At 43.2% G+C, this 17763-nt stretch overlaps 1 protein-coding gene across 9 annotated transcripts in view; it reads right to left on the bottom strand.

Moving 5' to 3' along the window:
• The window catches only part of MAP4 (microtubule-associated protein 4), a 280646-nt gene that overhangs the window by 33157 nt on the left and 229726 nt on the right, over positions 1-17763 (bottom strand). Inside the window, exon 1 of one of the 9 annotated variants that reach the window (XM_011939196.1) lies at positions 7090-9069. The exons of the other annotated variants lie outside the window; for them this stretch is intronic. Coding sequence (XP_011794586.1) covers positions 7090-8557 — 1468 coding nt within the window. The 5' untranslated portion in view covers positions 8558-9069. Of the gene's footprint in view, positions 1-7089; positions 9070-17763 lie in introns of those variants that run through there. 9 annotated transcript variants of the gene reach the window in all.

Below are 17763 nucleotides of genomic sequence, written 5' to 3'. Positions count from 1 at the left end.
TAGTTTTTATTTTTTTAGTAGAGACGGGGTTTCACCGTGTTAGCCAGGATGGTCTCGATCTCCTGACCTCGTGATCCGCCCGTCTAGGCCTCCCAAAGTGCTGGGATTACAGGCTTGAGCCACCGTGCCCGGCCCATTTTTAATCTTTTTAATTTCCTTTTTTCATTTTTTCAAATTATGTCTCACCCAAGGTTACCTGAACATTTTTTAGAATTCTATTTTTATTAAAAAAAAGTTTTTGAGTATATTACTTTGTACATAGTTTTCTTAGTGGTTGCTCCAGGTATAACAATATACATACAACAAACTGGTATCAATGTTCTACTACTGTTTTTTTCCTCTAGAGATGGGGTCTTACTGTGTTGCTCAGGCTGGTCTCAAACTCTGGGCTCAAGTGATCCTACCATCTTCAGCCTCCTGAGTAGCTGGGGCTACAGGTGCACACCACTACACCCAGCTGTTTTACTACTTTGAGTGACCTACTGGATGGAACCTTACTTCCATTTAGGATCCTTTTTTTCTCCCTACTTTAATTTTTTTTAAAGACAGAGTCTCACTCTGTCGTCTAGGTCGGAGTGTAGTGGTGCAATCTCGGCTCACTGCAACCTCTGCCTTCTAGGTTCAAGTGATTCTCATGCCTCAGCCAACCAAGCAGCTGGGATTGCAGGTGTGCACTACCATGCCTGGCTAATTTTTCTTTTTATCTTTAGTAGAGATGGGGTTTCGTCATGTTGCCCAGGCTGGTCTCGAACTCCTGGTCTCAAGTGATCCACCCACCTTGGTCTCCAAAAGTGGTGGGATTACAGGTGTGAGCCACTGTGCCCAGCCTTAAGATATGTCTTAAGTGTTTCCTCTTCACAGATTAAGCACTACATCAGATAGTATTACAATTTGTGCTTCAAATATGATTTATGAGTTTAAAAAATTCATGAGGAGATAAGTCTATTATATTTCCTTGTTTTTTTTTGGAGACCTAGTTTCGCTCTTGTTGCCCAGGCTGGAGTGCAACGGCATGATCTTGGCTCACCACAATCTCCGCCTCCCAGGTTCAAGCGATTCTCTTGCCTCAGCCTTCCTGAGTAGCTGGGATTACAGGCATGAGCCACCACGCCCGGCTAATTTTGTATTTTTAGCAGAGATGGAGTTTCTCCATGTTGGCCAGGCTGGTCTCGAACTCCCGACCTCAGATGATCCGCCTGCCTCGGCCTCCCAAAGTGCTGGGATTACAGACATGAGCCACCATACCTGGCTATTTCCATATTTTTACCCATTCCATTGTTGTTCTTTTATTTCTGAAATTCCAAGCCGCCTTCTGTTACCATAACTTATCTTTTTTTTAATCTTTAGCCCTTCTCTAAGGGTATGTCTACTAGCAACAAATTCTTAGTTTTCCTTTATCTAAAAATGTCTTTTTTATTTCCCCTTCATTCCTGATGGATTGTTTTACCAAATAATTTGCAGTTGACAGTTCTTTTGACACTTGACAAATGTGCCACTTCTTTCTGCACTCCCCAGTTTCTGATAAGAAACAGGCTGTCATTTAAATTGCTGTTTCCTCAGCACCATAAGGAAGGTTAAAAAAGAAAATTGCTGTTTCCCTAATGCATCATATCTCTTTGCTTGTTTTTAAAGATTTTTGTCTTTAGTTTATAAAAGTTTAATTATGAAAAGTCATGGCATGGATTTCTTCGCATTTATTCTATTTGGTATTTGTTCAGTTGCTTGAATCTATAAATTTTGCCTTTTGTCAAATTTGGGAAGTTTGTAGTCATTATTTCTTTGAACAGTTGTTCAGCCTTGCATCCTTGCTCCTCTCCTGCGATTCTGATGATACATATGTTAGATCTTTCGTTATTATCCCATGGGTTTGAAGATATGTTTTTTCCTTGTAGACCTTTTTTCCTCTGTTGTTCAGATTGAATAAATCCTATTGATCTGTCCCCAACTTCATTGATTCTGTCCTCTGTTATCTGCAGTCTGCTGCTGAGTCCATATAAGTTTTTAAATTTAATTATTGTATTTTTCATATCAACAATTAACATTTGGTTCTTTTTATGTAACTTCTATTTCTTTGCTGAGGGTTTTAGTTTTCATTTGTTTCAAGAGAATTCATAATTGCTTGTTAAAGTACTTTTATGATGGCTGCTTTAAAATTCTAATTTTGTACTTTAGCATGCAGTCATCCTGTTGATAGTGTTTATATTTAGTCTACAGGTTATGACTGTAGTTCTGATGACAATTTGGTTTCTAGAGTCCTTGCAATGCAATTATGGCCTGTTGTGTTCTGGTTCTGCTAAGGTTCTAACTAATCCCTTTTGGTACTGCCTGAAAGGGCTGTAGGGACTTACCTGGGCCACCCAGTGTCAGCACATAGGGGCTGAGTGATGCTGGAACCATAGACTAGACACAGCTTCCTCTGGACTGCTCTCTGGCTGCCTGGGACAGGCAGACCTCCTGTTTGATCTCTGCTGGGGTTGCTGGGAGCAGGAAACACCTACCTTGGGGGCTTTCTCCTGCTAAGGGGAAGGAAGTAGAGGTTTTGAAACCTACGAAAGTCTCCTGCCACTGGGTAGAGGATTACAAGACACCAGGGCTATAGAAGCCACTGGTGCTGTTACCTGGTAGGGGACAGAGGACAGTCCTCCCTGCAGTTGCTGGTGATGTGGGTGGATTGGGCCTACAGCTTCTGCTGAGTGTGGAGTGGACAACAGGAAGGCCCTTATGGGCTGCACTGACACTGTACCCGCAGGCAGACTGAACCCACTATTGGGGATGGGTAGTGAAACCACCACTAGGTCTTTGCTGGTTTTTTTTCTTTCTTGCTTTTTTGGCAATAGAGAACAGATTTTATTTGTTTTCTTTTTTTTTTTTCAGTCTACGCTTGTTGTTAATTCCAGGTTACAGGCCTCTCTAGTGCCCAGCCAGGGATATGTAGGAGACAAAAAGAAAACCCAGGGGATGGGTGCAGTGGCTCACGCCTGTAATACCAGTACTTTGGGAGGTTAAGCAAGGAAGATCACTTGAAGTCAAGAGGTCGAGGCTAGCCTGGGCAACATAGCAAGACCCCATCTCTACCATTAATCAATCAATTGATCAATCCCAGGGAATTCACTGCACTGTCATTCCTCAAGTCCTGAGATCCCTACCAGGTTTGCCTTCTTTCTACCTCATATTCTTTTATGGAATTATCTTCAATTATTTACAGAGTATTTAGTTGTATTTATAGGGAAGGAGAAGAAAACAATGAGTTGATACCATCTTGTCTTGGTAGGAGGTTTTCTTAACGAAGAGCACTTTGTACTTTTTGATGTTTGAACCATATGTACTTAAGAGTCAAAAACTGAGCATTTTTATAGTTTTAAAATGTAATGGGGAAAAACCATAGCCAACAACTGCGCAAATTTGGTAACGCCTTTGTCCTATAGCAAGCTCAAAGAAGATCTTGTGTAACTAGCTGCCACTGGCCCCAGACCCTATAAATATTTTTCAATAAGCTCAGCATTTTCAGTAAACAACATGAATACTTCATAAAGTCGCACTATGACACAGGCATGCAGTAACTCAACCTGTACAAATAAATGTAACTGCGCATAAGCAGAAACTGCTCTCTCTCTCCCAGATGGTAGCTCTCAACAAGCTCCCTCCCTTGCCTCATGGATATATCAGGCAACTTCTTTTTGTTGTTTGTTTTGAGATCTGATCTTGGTCTATCTCCCAGACTGGAGCACAGTGGCACGATCTTGGTTCACTGTAGCCTCATTCTTTCGGGCTTAAATGATCCTCCCACCTCAGCCTCCCAAGTAGTTGGGACTATAGGTACGTGCCACTATGCCTACCTGAAATTTGTATTTTTTCATAGAGATGGGGTTTTTGCCATGTTGCCCAGGCTGGTTTCAAACTCCTGGTCTCAAGTAATCTGCCTGCCAAGGCCTCCCAAAGTGCTGAGATTACAGGCATGAGCCACCAAGCCCAGCTATCAGGCAATTTCTAGAGACCACCATCTACATATCCCCAGAGTTTCACAAAAGAATGTGTGAAGTGGGCCAGGCGTGGTGGCTCACGCCTGTAATCCCAGCACTTTGGGAGGCCAAGGCAGGCGGATCATGAAGTCAGGAGATCCAGACTACCCTGGCTAACACGGTGAAATCCCGTCTCTACTAAAAATACAAAATAAAAACTAGCTGGGCGAGGTGGCAGGCACCTGTAGTCCCAGCTACTTGGGAGGCTGAGGCCAGGGAATGGCATGAACCTGGCAGGTGGAGCTTGCAGTGAGCTGAGATCGTGCCACTGCACTCCAGCCTGGGCGACAAAGCGAGACTCCATCTCAAAAAAAAAAAAAGTGTGTGAAGTGGAACTCATTAACTCCTTCACTGAACTGTGCTCTTCTGTTGGGTCTTTCTATTACCTATACTACCACTGGCTGGAAAAACCAGCCTCACATCACAGCATGACTGTCAATTCCTTTTTCTCACACACCACCCACATTCCAGTTTCACTTTATCTTCACCTGTTATATTTCCCCCTCATGTCCTCAGTGTTTCATCTACCACTATCTGAATCAAATTTCCCTAACAGGATTGTCTGCCTTCAACTCTTGGTCTTCCAGTTCATCACACTTACTGAGAGCAAGTCAGTCTTCCTAAAGCTGCCCTGGAGCTACCTTATCTGCTGTCATAGGCAGCCACCACAGTTTCAGAACATGGTAGTAAGCTTTAAACTTTTCAGTGGGACATTTGAAGCTTAGCAAGATTGAATTCCAAACAACTTTCTAGAATTTTCTCCCATTATTTCTTGCCACATATGTAAAGATGGCTTTGGAATATTTCCTTAACCTATACTCTCTCCTCTAGAGAAGCCTCAAGGTGAATGAAGCAGTTGGGTCTAAATGGCTCAGATTGGTTAAGAAGGCTATGGGACCTGGTATACTGTTGACTGGACCAAGCTGAGCCAATAAGATATAAGTATTCACTCATTGTCAGTATAGACAAAGACATGGAAATTACAGTCATGCAACACTGGAACCCTGACATATATGGTGGTAACAAAGCTGGCCATGGAGCTCAAACCATGGCAACTCAATGCTATTCTGTCCTGGGCAGAAAGAGTCACAAGGGAAGCAAAAAGAGATGACAGAGGAAATACAGATTTTTAAAGGGAAGAGAATGGAGCACATGTGCAGGGAGAAGCAGAGGTCCCAAGAGAGATATACACAATGGTGGCAGCCTGGCCACATTTCCTGTGACTGGATGCCCTGAGATTCCTCCATTGTTCTTTTACCTAACATGAGCTGTCTAGGCTTCATACCTTTGCTTATATGAGTTCCCTTGCCTGGAAGGCTTTCCCTCTGCATTGTTTGATATGCCAGGGTTCCAAGGCCCACCTCAAATGTGACTTCCTCCAAAATGTTTTCACGATTCACAACCAACCCTCCCACTGCCTCTTAGCCCTCCAACTGGATCGAAAGTTGCTTGAGGATAAGGACAATTTCCAGTGCCTAGACAATGAATGCAAATGGTAGGCATGCTAAATGAAACAATCTTCATACGAAAGTTGCTTGAGGATAAGGACAATTTCCAGCTCCTAGATAGTGAATGCAAATGGTAGGCATGTTAAATGAAACAATCTTCATATAAAAGTTTTATCTACAGAGTGGTTAACAGAGTCAGCATTTAAACTTTTATCAGGGTGAATGGATCGGTGGATTTGTCAGTCATCTGAAATTTTTTTCTATTAGCACAAACTTCTGTTAGTGTGAATTAGAAAGAACTTGTTCTGAAACAAAGTCTTCACTCATGATCACCTAGAAGGTATGTGGTACTGAACAAAGCACCTGGGGATCAAGAAAAAGATGACAAAGTCCTGTCCAGGAGGAGCTTACAGTTCTGTCATAGCTAGAAGGAAGCAACAGCATGGGACACCTGAATGCTTGTGATCCTGGAGTCATAAGAAATCAAAGAGGAACTATTAAGCTTCTCTGCCTCCATAAAAAAACATGTTTTTTATCTCCATAAAAAAACAAAAACCCAAAACATCTGTATGTCTTCTACTTACCACTCCTCTAGAAAATACCATTTCTTACTTTCAAAGAAAAAAAGTAAAATTTTATAAAAATGTACCAAGAGTAATAAATATTAGAGAAAACAGGTCCCAGGAAACAAGACTATTTTTTTTTAAACAAAACATATGTTTTAAATCCCCATTTACAAGCTCCTGAATTATGGCCCTTTGTGCTCCAACTGGACTCAGAAAAACGCAAGCTTTTTCAGACCACCACAGTAACAGCTGTGGGGGGATGGGAGATGGGGAAGAAAAGGGCCAGGAAGAAAGACACAAAAGGCAGTCACAAAGACCGCAACATTTAGCTGTTTATTAGGTTGCAAGTCTCTCCTTCTCTCCCCGTTTTCTCTTTCTTCTTTTTCTCCCCACAAATCCTCTCAAAACACACACAAAAAGAGAAAACTAGAAGCAAGATTGGGTCAAACATGAAGAACACAGAAAGAATATTAAATAGCTAGCTTTAAAAGGTTCTTTTTCAGTTTGAACAAAAGTAAAACGTTCTCAAAAGCAAAACAGAAAACAGAGCTTCCACCCAGATCGTGCAACTTAATGCGAGGAGGTTAGTGCTGATAAACCCATTGTGAATCTATACAAAGTGACAGATTTTCAAGCAAGGAAATCAATCATTTGCGATTGGAGGATTTAGAGCTCAGGAAACATCTGGTTCAAACCAACCCGGAGCTGAGGGCTGGGTGGATGGGGGATGGGTTGGACAGGGTGACATGAGGTCAAGAAAGGGGCTCTAGTTTTTATGCCCACCATTCTCTGACCCCATTCCACCCCAAACCCACCTACTCAATTCACACTATCTGTCATGCTCGCAAGACATTCGGCTTGACCCTGCAAGATTCACTTTGTTCTCTTTCTTGCCTCACTCCCAGCAAGCTTCTAACACAAGGGAATTAAGCTTTCCCCAGGCAGTCACAGAACCAGGCTGTAAAAAGCTGCTTAGTGCTCTGCTGGTAATCTGTCACTTTGGTTCCTTCCTTGCTGTCTGCTTGTTCCCAATGGAGGCAAAATTTAGAAACATACCATCACGTGGGGGCTCTTCACACAGAAACGATGGAGTGCTCTGGGTTGCAGTGACCTCAGTTTCTTTCTTCCCTGCCAGAGCTGTCTGTCCTGGCTGTTTCTCTCCTTGCTGGCAGACCTGGGAGCATGAATCAATTCTAGTTTCACTAATATCTTCCTGCCCTTTTTCCTTGCTGCTTCCTTCAGGAATCTGCTCCAGCTTACTATGGAGATATAATCCAGCAGTGCCGAGTTCCTTCTTCCCAGAGTTGCTGCTGCTGTTGCTTAAGTGGGCCAATTCTTCTCTCTTCTTGGCCACTGGTTCCTCGCAGATGAAAGGAGGTATCTCTTTAGTAGACAAGATGGGCAGTTTTCCAGGGCTCAATTTGTAGCTAGCTGTCTGTTCCTCACCCACAGTCATGGAGCGCTTCATAGCAGGAGCTCCCAGTTTCCCAGGCATAGGACTAGACATTGGGCTACTAGGGGGAGGCAGCAGGCCAGAAGAAGGCTCTTCTCGGGCAGGGAGTTCAGGGTACTTATCTGCAAGGTTGACAGCTGGGGGAACTGAGAGGCGAGAACATTCAGACAGGGCCCTGCGCACTGTCTTTTTCTGCTGGGGGGCTTGGTTGAGCCTAGCTTCCTCCTCGGTAGAACTCAATTTCTCCAACTCTTTATCATGGTCTCTGATGTGAGAGCTTGCATTCAAATGTTCCTGGGTGAACACCATAGTGATTGGCGGAATGGTGGTGGGTGAATGTTCAATAATGGGGGCTGGGTGGGCTAGAGACACCAGGAGTGGGGACTCACATTTCAGCTGCTCAGAGTTATTTACCACCCCAATCACTGGGCAGCCAGGGATGATGCTATTCGTCATCTCTCCCGGAGTTGCTTCCCTTGATCCCAGAGGGCCTTGAGCCACTGGATGAAAGTTGGGGTTCCAAACACTGGTTTCCTGCTCCTTAGCATACCTGGTAGGGATGTCAGCAGCCCCAGGGAAATCCAGATCTGATTGGCTCTTGGTCTCTAGTCCATTCTTCCCTGCCACCTTCCCCTGAACTGGAATGGTTTTGTTTTTGTCTGGCCCCTCTATGAGTTCCAGATGGAACTCAGACGTCTTCTGGTGTACCGAGTTCCCCTCCAAGGGATGGTAGGTCTCTGAAATCACATACCTGCTCTCAAGGTGACCCGAGGCTGCTTGATAGTCCTTGTCCTGCACGTCAATGCTGAGCTCTTTGTCTAGCTTCCCCTCAAAAAAGCAGAGCTTATTCTGCTCCAGGAAGCTGGCATTCTTCACAAGCCCATCTTTCGGTTGCCCGTCCATGCTGACATTCAGCCCAATTTCATTCAGTTTGCCCTCTGTCCTCTGCCATTCGAATCCGGCTTGACTGATTTCTTTTGGGGAGTCCATTCGGCACTCCGCAGGCTTGCTCTTACTGAGCTGACCGTACGCGGCAGTGAGAGAAGCTGTCTGCTTGTCTGAGAGCGACATCGTCTCTTCCACTGCTCTCCCTGCTTTCGCTCCTGGAGCTCTAATACCACCTACGATCACACAGAGCTTGCAGTGACATCACACCAATTCCCCAGTATTCATGACAAAATTCATCTCTCCCTCAATGCCCCTCTCTCCTCAAGCAGTTCGGTATTAAATGTACTTACAAATGTGAAAGAAAGAAAGGAAGGAAGAATGAAAGAGAAAGAAAGAACCTGCTGCTTTCTGCACAAAAAATGCTACTGTTAATCTGAGAATGTAATTTCCTGTGAACTAGCACTCTGTTTAGATCTGCAATTTAAAACACGGTACGGTGCCAATCCAAGCACTAAGGATAGTAATTATTTTGGCTTTCACTGATATAGATATGTGTATACCCACACACTCTCTTATCTGATACCATGCCCACCCTTCCACATTCACCCACTCAGAAAACTGTTTTAAAAATAAGCGAGACTCATTTGCCAATCCCCAGCTATAACCCCCGAAGAAGAATCCAGGAAATTGTTCAAAATTGGACTAAAAAAAAAAAAAAACCCACACCTTAACATAGTATTAAAATTACAGGCATTCATTCTCAGAGGAAGAGTGGGTTTGCTGTCATAGCAACTTATCAAATTCACTTGAAAGCTGACTTGAGTGGGGTCCCCAAAACCCAGAAGAGCGCCATCCATAGCTCTGCATAATGGAAGAGTTTAATAAAGGGTTCATTTAAAGACTTCAGTGATCAGGGCTTTGGGGATAGGTATTCTAATTATAAGAAATTTGTGTGACAACAAACTCTTGATGCATTTACGCCTGTCCCTGCCCCCACTTGGTTCCTTGGATGAGGCTGGGTTGCTCCCTCCACTACCAGCTACCAGCCCTGCTCTTTCCAGCCTAATAATCTGTTAGGTGTCATGTGCACACACTGGGGGCAGTTCATCTTTCTCTGACCTCCAGACTTAGGGACTCTAACAATTGTAGCTTGGAGTTTTCCCCACCCACCAGAGCCTACTGCCCCCATTTAACTCAGCATGGTCCTTTGCTGCCCTGGGCTTTGAGCTCACAAATTGTATATTCAAGCTGAAGGACCCATAAAACAAAATTGTGGGAAAAAAATTACACCGTAAGAACAGGCCATGCTCTTACTTTGAACAAAGCTGATTTTTCTTGTCTAGCTGTAAGTTACTGTCTTGCACTAACATAGCATATTGGAAATATTCTATCAGAAATCCAAGAGAAGTCTTTTTCCAAGATGAAGAAAAGATTTAGATTTTTTTTTTAAAGGCCATTTGCCATAAACTGCAATGATTTTTTTAAAATTTTTTTAATTTTTTATTTTTTATTATACTTTAAGTTCTAGGGTACGTGTGCATAACGTGCAGGTTTGTTACATATGTATACTTGTGCCATGTTAGTGTGCTGCACCCATCAACTCGTCAGCACCCATCAATTCATCATTTATATCATGTATAACTCCCAATGCAATCCCTCCCCCCTCCCAACTGCAATGATTTGATTACAGTTTTTAAACAACGCCTTTGGAAAAAAGGGCAAATTAAGACTGTTCTTTGGTCTATAAAATGTAAAGAAATCACCAAGGTCCGCACAGGAAAGCTTGCTAAACTGTAGCCTCTGTCCCCAATAACTCACTTTCTCTATTCATACCACTCAAGTTCCCAACAAGAGTGCAGGGATCAACCATATATCCTTTTCGCATTACCTTCAGTACCTGACACAGGGCTACATTCATGATCATGAGTGGCAACGTTGTAAGTGCTGAAAAAAAATATAAATTTCCATTTACCTCTGTCCTGAACATGAACTGAGCCTCATATACATTTCTTCCCCTTGATCTTGACCTGTTTAGTAGCAATACATGACAAAGCACAATACAGATTAATTGGCAAGGAACCTGGTTTTCATACTCTATGGCAAAGATGTTGCTAAGGAAAAGGAAGTGAGGTATAACAAAATGAAGAATGCCAGGAGAATCATGATTCTAATTAGTAACAAGAAAAAATATGAGGCGAGATTGGATACAGAAAAGCCGTGGTAACAGAACACAGTTGAATTATCGCTTTCTTATCTTTTTTATGCATATAATTGAATAATATAATTAAGTAAGTACAATATGTGATGAAAATTATGAAAGTCTGGAGGTGGCTGGGTGCCATGGCTCATACCTGTAATCCCAGCACTTCGGGAGGCTGAGGTGGGCAGAATGCTTGAGCCTAGGAGTTTGAGACCAGCCTGGGCAGCATGGCAAAACCCTGTCTCTACAAAAAGCACAAAAAATTAGGTAGGCATGGTGACACAAAATTGTGATCCCAGCTACTTGGAAGGCTGATGTGGGAGAATTGTCTGGGCCCAGTAAGTCAAGGCTGCAGTGGGCCGTGATCACATTACTACACTCCAGCCTGGGTAAGAAGAAACCCTGTCCAAAAGAAAAAAAAAAGGTCTAGGGTTGGGGAAGATATTGTTGTAATACAGTCCGAATATGCCAGAGGAAAACTCTGGAAAATACCTTAGAAATCAGGTAAGACTCAACAACCCCATTCTCTCAAAACTAGTTACCCCCTACAAATGATACACACATATACATCCTCAATTTACTGACATGGTGGGGAAAAAATTAATTTGGCTTTGAGTCAGAAGGCCAGATTTTAAAATCTGTGTCACTTAACAGTTAAGAGTCTTAGAAATTCATTTAACTGCTCTTAGCTTCAGTTTCTTCCTCTATAAAAGGAGGGGAATCTTTAAGGTGCTCTTGGATTCACAGTTTTACCACTTTCACATGTGAAGTTGAAAAAGACATTCAAGGAATCACAGGCCTGCTGCTATGTCCAACTCACAATGTGATTTCAACTTGGGGCTCCACTAGGCAGTATGTTCAGTAACCTTTCTGTCTCATGCGAGGGTGTGGCCTATTGGCAGAGGCATGACTGGGTGTGGTGGATGTTGCAGCATGTCTGAAGAAAGTGGTAGTTGGCCCTTATATTCTGAAGAAGCGGAAAATACCAAGGCAAAGAACAAGCATAGAAACTTGTTCCTTATAGCCAAATAAGGCTAGCCTACCCAGACCCACTTCACCAGATCCTCCCTGCCCAACAGCTAAGGCAATAACTAAAATCACAGGTCTCTGCTACCTTCAGATATCACACATTCTGCCTCAGTAATTCTATCCATAAACAGCAGACTGCAAAATGTGAACCAGCCACAAAAGACCAAGAGCAGAAACCAGAAGAATGAAGCTAGCCAGGCACAAAGGAGGGCATATTCCAGACTATAGTTCATACTGTGTAGATCAGAAATGTGGTCAACCTGAACAAATATAATTATGAGGTCCACATCTAGCAACTAGGCCAAGCACTGGCTTCACAGTTACAAGGCTCAGGAGACAGAGAGTTGAAAGAGGCAATCTGGGGAGGGGGGCGGTCAGGGCCAAGAAGTTCAAGCCGATAGAAGGGGCGAGTACCCAAGACATCATGAAAGCCAGATGCTCAGGCATACAGATAAGTTTGGTGGTCACCCAGGGGTCTGAGTACAACAAAACACATAGCTGTGAGAACTGAGGGAATATATATAAAAAGCATTTGACAAAGTAGTTAAAACACAGAAATATGTAATTTATCTACTGATGCTAGCTTTAAAAAAACAACCAAGAAGGCCAGGCACGGTGGCTCATGCCTGTAATTCCAGTTCTTTGGGAGGCCAAGGCAGGCGGATTGCCTGAGGTTGGGAGTTCAAGACCAGCCTGAACAACATGGAGAAACTCCGTGTCTACTAAAAATATAAAATTAGCTGGGCGTGGTGGCACATGCCTGTAACCCCAGCTACTCGGGAGGCTAAGGCAGGAGAATCACTTGAACCCGGGAGGCGGAGGTTGCAGTGAGTGGAGATCATGCCACTGCACTCCAGCCTGGGCAACAACAGCGAAACTCTATCTCCAAACAAACAAAAAAACAACCAAGAAACTGTACATATGTATATGAAGTAGGTTTTCCTACTCCTTACAGGGAATCTGATGTGTAATAGTAATAACAACAACAACAAAAAAAACAACAACAAAAGAAAGAAAGCCTAAGTCCCTGGACTGGAGAACTGCTACATTCTGATAAAGATAGACAAAAACAAAACAAAACAACCACTACTACTCACAAGAAACAACATATGAATCGTAACTGCAATCACTAACAGATAAGAGAAAAAGAAAAGCTAAATTTCAAAATCTGGGGCACTGCCTAAGGAAAGGAAATAACCTATTCCCTGAATCCCTTTTAGGACAAGGGTCCATTATATCCATCAACAGTACTGCAAAGACACTAAAGTATGTGTGACAGTACAGAGTCAGAATGCTGGGGCTTCCCTAACAGATCCCTCATTTTACAGAGGAACAAAATGGGGTCCAGAGAAAAAAAGTGGTTTGCCCATGATCAAATGGTGAAAATTTAATGGAAAAGCCACAAAGAAGATGCTAGGTTTCTGACTGCCAGTCTTCCCAAACCGCTGAGCAAAAATTAATCTTAGTCACTAGATGACTCTCCTTTTCGATGTATCTTTTTTTTTTTTTTCCGGCTAACTACAACCTCTGCCTCCCGGGCTCAAGTGATTCTACTGCCTCAGCTTCTGGAGTAGCTGGGATTACAGGCCAGCACCAACATGCCCAATTAATTTTTGTATTTTTAGTAGAGACAGGGTTTCACGACAGGGTTCAAGGCCAGGCTGGTCTTGAACTTCTGACCTCAGGTGATCTGCCCAACTCGGCCTCCCAAAGTGCTAGGATTACAGCTGTGGGCAGTGCTGCCTGCCCAATCTATCTTTTTTTGTGATAACTGAAGTACTTCAGACTTTAATTTGGAATTATAATTTAGTTCTTTTGTGATCAATTCAAAACTCCCAAATTAATACACAGTATACATACATATGTGTAAGTGTGTGTGTTTTGGGGAACAAAAGCGAGTTTGAAATAAGGGAGAAAAAGAAGCAATGCACTTAGTTTCAGTGTTTACCTTATATCTTAAGAATGGGCTTGTTTTAGGCTGGGCGCGGTGGCTCATGCCTGTAATCCCAGCATTTTGGGAGGCCGAGGCAGGGGGATCACGAGATCAGGAGTTCAAGACCAGCCTGGCCAATGTGGTGAAACCCCATCTCTACTAAAAAAAGATACAAAAATTTAGCCGGGCATGGTGGCAGGCACCTGTAATCCCAGCTACTAGGGAGTCTGAGGCAGGAGAATCGCTTGAACCCGGGAGGTGGAGGTTGCAGTCAGCCGAGATCCCACCACTGCACTCCAGCTCGGGCAATAGAGTGAGACTCCGTATCACACACACACACAAAAAATGGTCGTTTGTATTATGCAAAGAGTGAGTAAGGTGTGGGTGACTTATTCCTTAGCAAACTTCTGTTTCTAATTTCCAGTCTTTTTTTTTTTTTTTTTTTTGAGATGGAGTCTTGCTCTGTCGCCCGGGCTGGAGTGCAGTGGCCGGATCTCAGCTCACTGCAAGCTCCGCCTCCCGGGTTCACGCCATTCTCCTGCCTCAGCCTCCCGAGTAGCTGGGACTACAGGCGCTGCCACCTCGCCTGGCTAATTTTTTGTATTTTTAGTAGAGACGGGGTTTCACCGTGTTAGCCAGGATGGTCTCGATCTCCTGACCTCGTGATCCGCCCGTCTCGGCCTCCCAAAGTGCTGGGATTACAGGCTTGAGCCACTGCGCCCGGCCCTCCAGTCTTAAAATAACTTAGATTTATCTTAATATCTTTCTATAGTGCCTTAGCACTGTGAGTTTCCTTTCATGTGGCTTCTGAGTAGGAAGACAGGTTCAGCCTCACTAAGAAAAAGCAGAGAACCAGAGGCTTTTACAGGGGGAAGGGACAGAGTAGTTTATAGTTTGATTACACTATTGCTTTTGCAAGGCATACAAAGATATTAAATGGAAGAATAATTAATGGCTTTGTTGCACCCCAAAGGAGGTGAATGCCACCTGGATGACAAATGATGGGGAAACCCTAGTATAGAATATTAGTAAAACTAAAGAAAGGCTGGGCATAGTGGCCCACGCCTGTAATACCAGCACTTTAGAAGGGTTAGGTGGGAGGATCACTTGAGGCCAAGAGTTCAAGACCAGCCTGGGCAACATAGCAGGACCCACATCTATACAAAAAAAATTAAAAAAAAAAAAATTTTTTTTTAGCCAGGTGTGGTGGTGTATGCCCATAGTACTACCTACTTGGGAGGCTGAGGAAGGAGGATCACTTAAACCCAAGAGTCTGAGGCTGCAGTGAGTGAACTATGATCATGCCACTGCACTCCAGCCTGAGTGACAGAGACCTTGTCTCAAAAAAAACAAAAAACAAAAAACAAAAAACACCCCACAAAACATCCTGAGAATGGCCAGTTCAGTACTCCAGTCCAAATAAGAATCAGACATAATCTCACTCAGGGATGCAGATTTATCCATAGGAAATAGTCACAGCAAGAAACTCCAATCTCCCAGCCGCTGTAAAATTATATCAAGTTGGTGGATGAGGTAAACACATGAAGTTTGAAAAACGTGAGCCTGCCTAGGTAAAAAGAAACACACTAAAGAACCAGAAGGACTAAATTCTAGATTCAGCTGCCACTGGGATCCCTCGTCTCTAGGTTCTTCCTCCCCAGGAGCTGGGATTACAGGTGTTCACCATCACCATGCCCAGCTAATTTTTGTATTTTTAGTATACATAGGGTTTCACTATGTTGGCCAGGCTAATCTCGAACTCCTGACCTCAGGTGATCCTCCCACCTCAGCCTCCCAAAGTGCTGGGATTACAAGTGTGAACCACTGCCCCTGGCCCCTTGCCTCTAGGTCCTACTCCTACTCACTCACCTCTGTAACGTCTCTTTGAACTCCTCCTGAGTTCTTCATATTATCACAACACTCTATACCTTTTAAAATTTAGAAACCACACTGCAATCTTTTATTTATATGCTTTTCCCAGGAGCTTCTAGAAGGTAGGAATGTGAACTGTGCATTTGTGCCATGTGGGTGCACTGCACAGTGCTTGACTCACAGTAAATAAGCTTTCAAAAAAGATCTGCTCAGTGAAAGGATGGGTAGATTCCTTTTATATTGCATCTGTATCATTTGACCTGATCCGTCCCATCATTAAAGCTGTCTTCAACCCAGCCTAAGAGGTGGTGATCTGGAATGTCCTTTGAGCTACAGATTGTGAAGTTCTATTCCATTCTGAGTTTGAAGAAAGTGCATGGATTCCTGTGTGTCTGGGCAGAAGGTAGTTTCTAGGACTCTTGGCAAAGCCTGCAGGTCTCTAATCCCAGTACATGTACTGGCAGATATTTCTGCTTTAGCCTTGTGCTTGGAGTTAGTATTTAACCTGTTCAGGGCCTTGGTTTTTATACATGACAGACAACTAGCTTCTCTGCATTCTTTCTTATCAGTCACCAAAGCAACACTACTTTTCAGATTGACCAACTGTTCCCAGTTATTGCCTCCAGGAAACAATTATCATTACAATGAAAGTCAACAATTCTACTATTAACAATGACTGATGACACCACTCCTTGTTAATAAATGGTAAGGCCATCAAGTTAAAATCTAGTTTCTTGCCTGGAAGTAAATGTTCCAAGTGTTTAGACATACATACATATATGTAAAACTATTCCAGAAACCATATTCTACATTTTAGAAACATTTCTTACATGTTTTAACTCAAGAAAATAAATCATGATTCTCTCTGATTAACTTTCAAAAGATGAGAAGCAAATAGACAACGAAAAAGCTGAGGCGAATAATCTGAGTTATGTGAATCAAAGACATGAAAATGCTTATGGATAAGAAATCCTCTAAAGGCCGGGCATGGTGGCTAAGGCCTGTAATCCCAGCACTTTGGGACACTGAGGCAGGGGCATCGCTTGAGGTCTGGAGTTTGAGACCAGCCTGGCCAACATGGTGAAACCCTTTCTCTACTAAAAGTACAAAAATTAGTCTGTGTGTGGTGGCTCACTCCTGTAATCTCAGCATTTTGGGAGGCTGAGGTAGGCAGATCACCTGAGGTCAGGAGTTTGAGACCAGCCTGGCCAACACGGTGAAACCCAGTCTCTACTAAAAATACAAAACCTAGCTGGGCATGATGGTGTGCACCTGTAGTCTCAGATACTTGGGAGGCTGAGGCAGGAGAATCGCTTGAACCTGGGAGGTGGAGATTGCAGTGAGCCGAGATCACGCCACTGCACTCCAGCCTGGGAGACTGTCTCAAAACAACAACAACAACAACTCTAAAAACTACAGCTTGAAAGTATCAAGTCTTTGTTCTTTTAAGCCTAGTATTGACCCTCCCATGGCCCTCCCCAAAAGAGAATCATCCAACTAAACTAGGTAGAAAGATAACCCACTTCTTCAAGCAAAAATCTAAGATCTTCGGCTTACAGAGGTACACAATACCTCTAGGAATCTTTAGGAGCTTACTTTCTTCTCCCCAATTTCATCTCAAAATGTCTCACAGATCTCCGTTTCCCAAACCTGACTTTATTTCATGCACCTGCACTTCACTATGTATGCCTTACACAGCTGTCCCCTAGAATGCTTTACCTTAATTTGCTCAGGAAACTCTTAACCATACTTTCAGTCTCCTCTGTGAAGATTTCTCTAGGTTTTGTAGGAAAACTTAGTCCCTTTCTGCTCTGTATTTCCATAGGATCTAGCTCACACTTCTATCGTTTTTCAGAGAAGTAAACTTCTCTCACTAGAGGAAAACTGTCTGTTTTCTACCCTGGAATCTCTGAAGAGTAGAGAATGTGTTTTATTAGTCTATTTTTAGAGTAGGAGTAATGTCACTTGGTATCTACTGAATGAATAAACTAAATACTAAAAAGTACAAATCATGCTGTGTGTCCGCTATTTGCAGAGCAATAGGCAATGTTTATATATTTTGGGAGGCCGAGGTGGACGGATCACTTGAGCTCAGGAGTTCAAGACCAGGTTGCGCAACATGGCCAAATCCAGCCTCTACAAAAAATACAAAAATTAGCCAGGCACGGTGGCATGCACCTGTAGTTCCAGCTACTTGAGACTGAGGTGGGAGTATCACCTGAGTCCAGGAGGCAGAGGCTGTAGGCAGCTGAGACTATACCACTGCACCCCAGCCTGGGCAACTGAGCAAGACTTTATCTTAAAAAAAAAGAATGGAAGCCCCCTTACTGTCCCCTCCATATCTTTTTTTTTTTT

The sequence above is a fragment of the Colobus angolensis genome, unplaced genomic scaffold (assembly GCF_000951035.1).
Source record: "Colobus angolensis palliatus isolate OR3802 unplaced genomic scaffold, Cang.pa_1.0 Scaffold18, whole genome shotgun sequence".
In the NCBI taxonomy this organism is placed as follows: domain Eukaryota; kingdom Metazoa; phylum Chordata; class Mammalia; order Primates; family Cercopithecidae; genus Colobus; species Colobus angolensis.
This window is presented reverse-complemented; position numbering and strand designations above follow the sequence as displayed.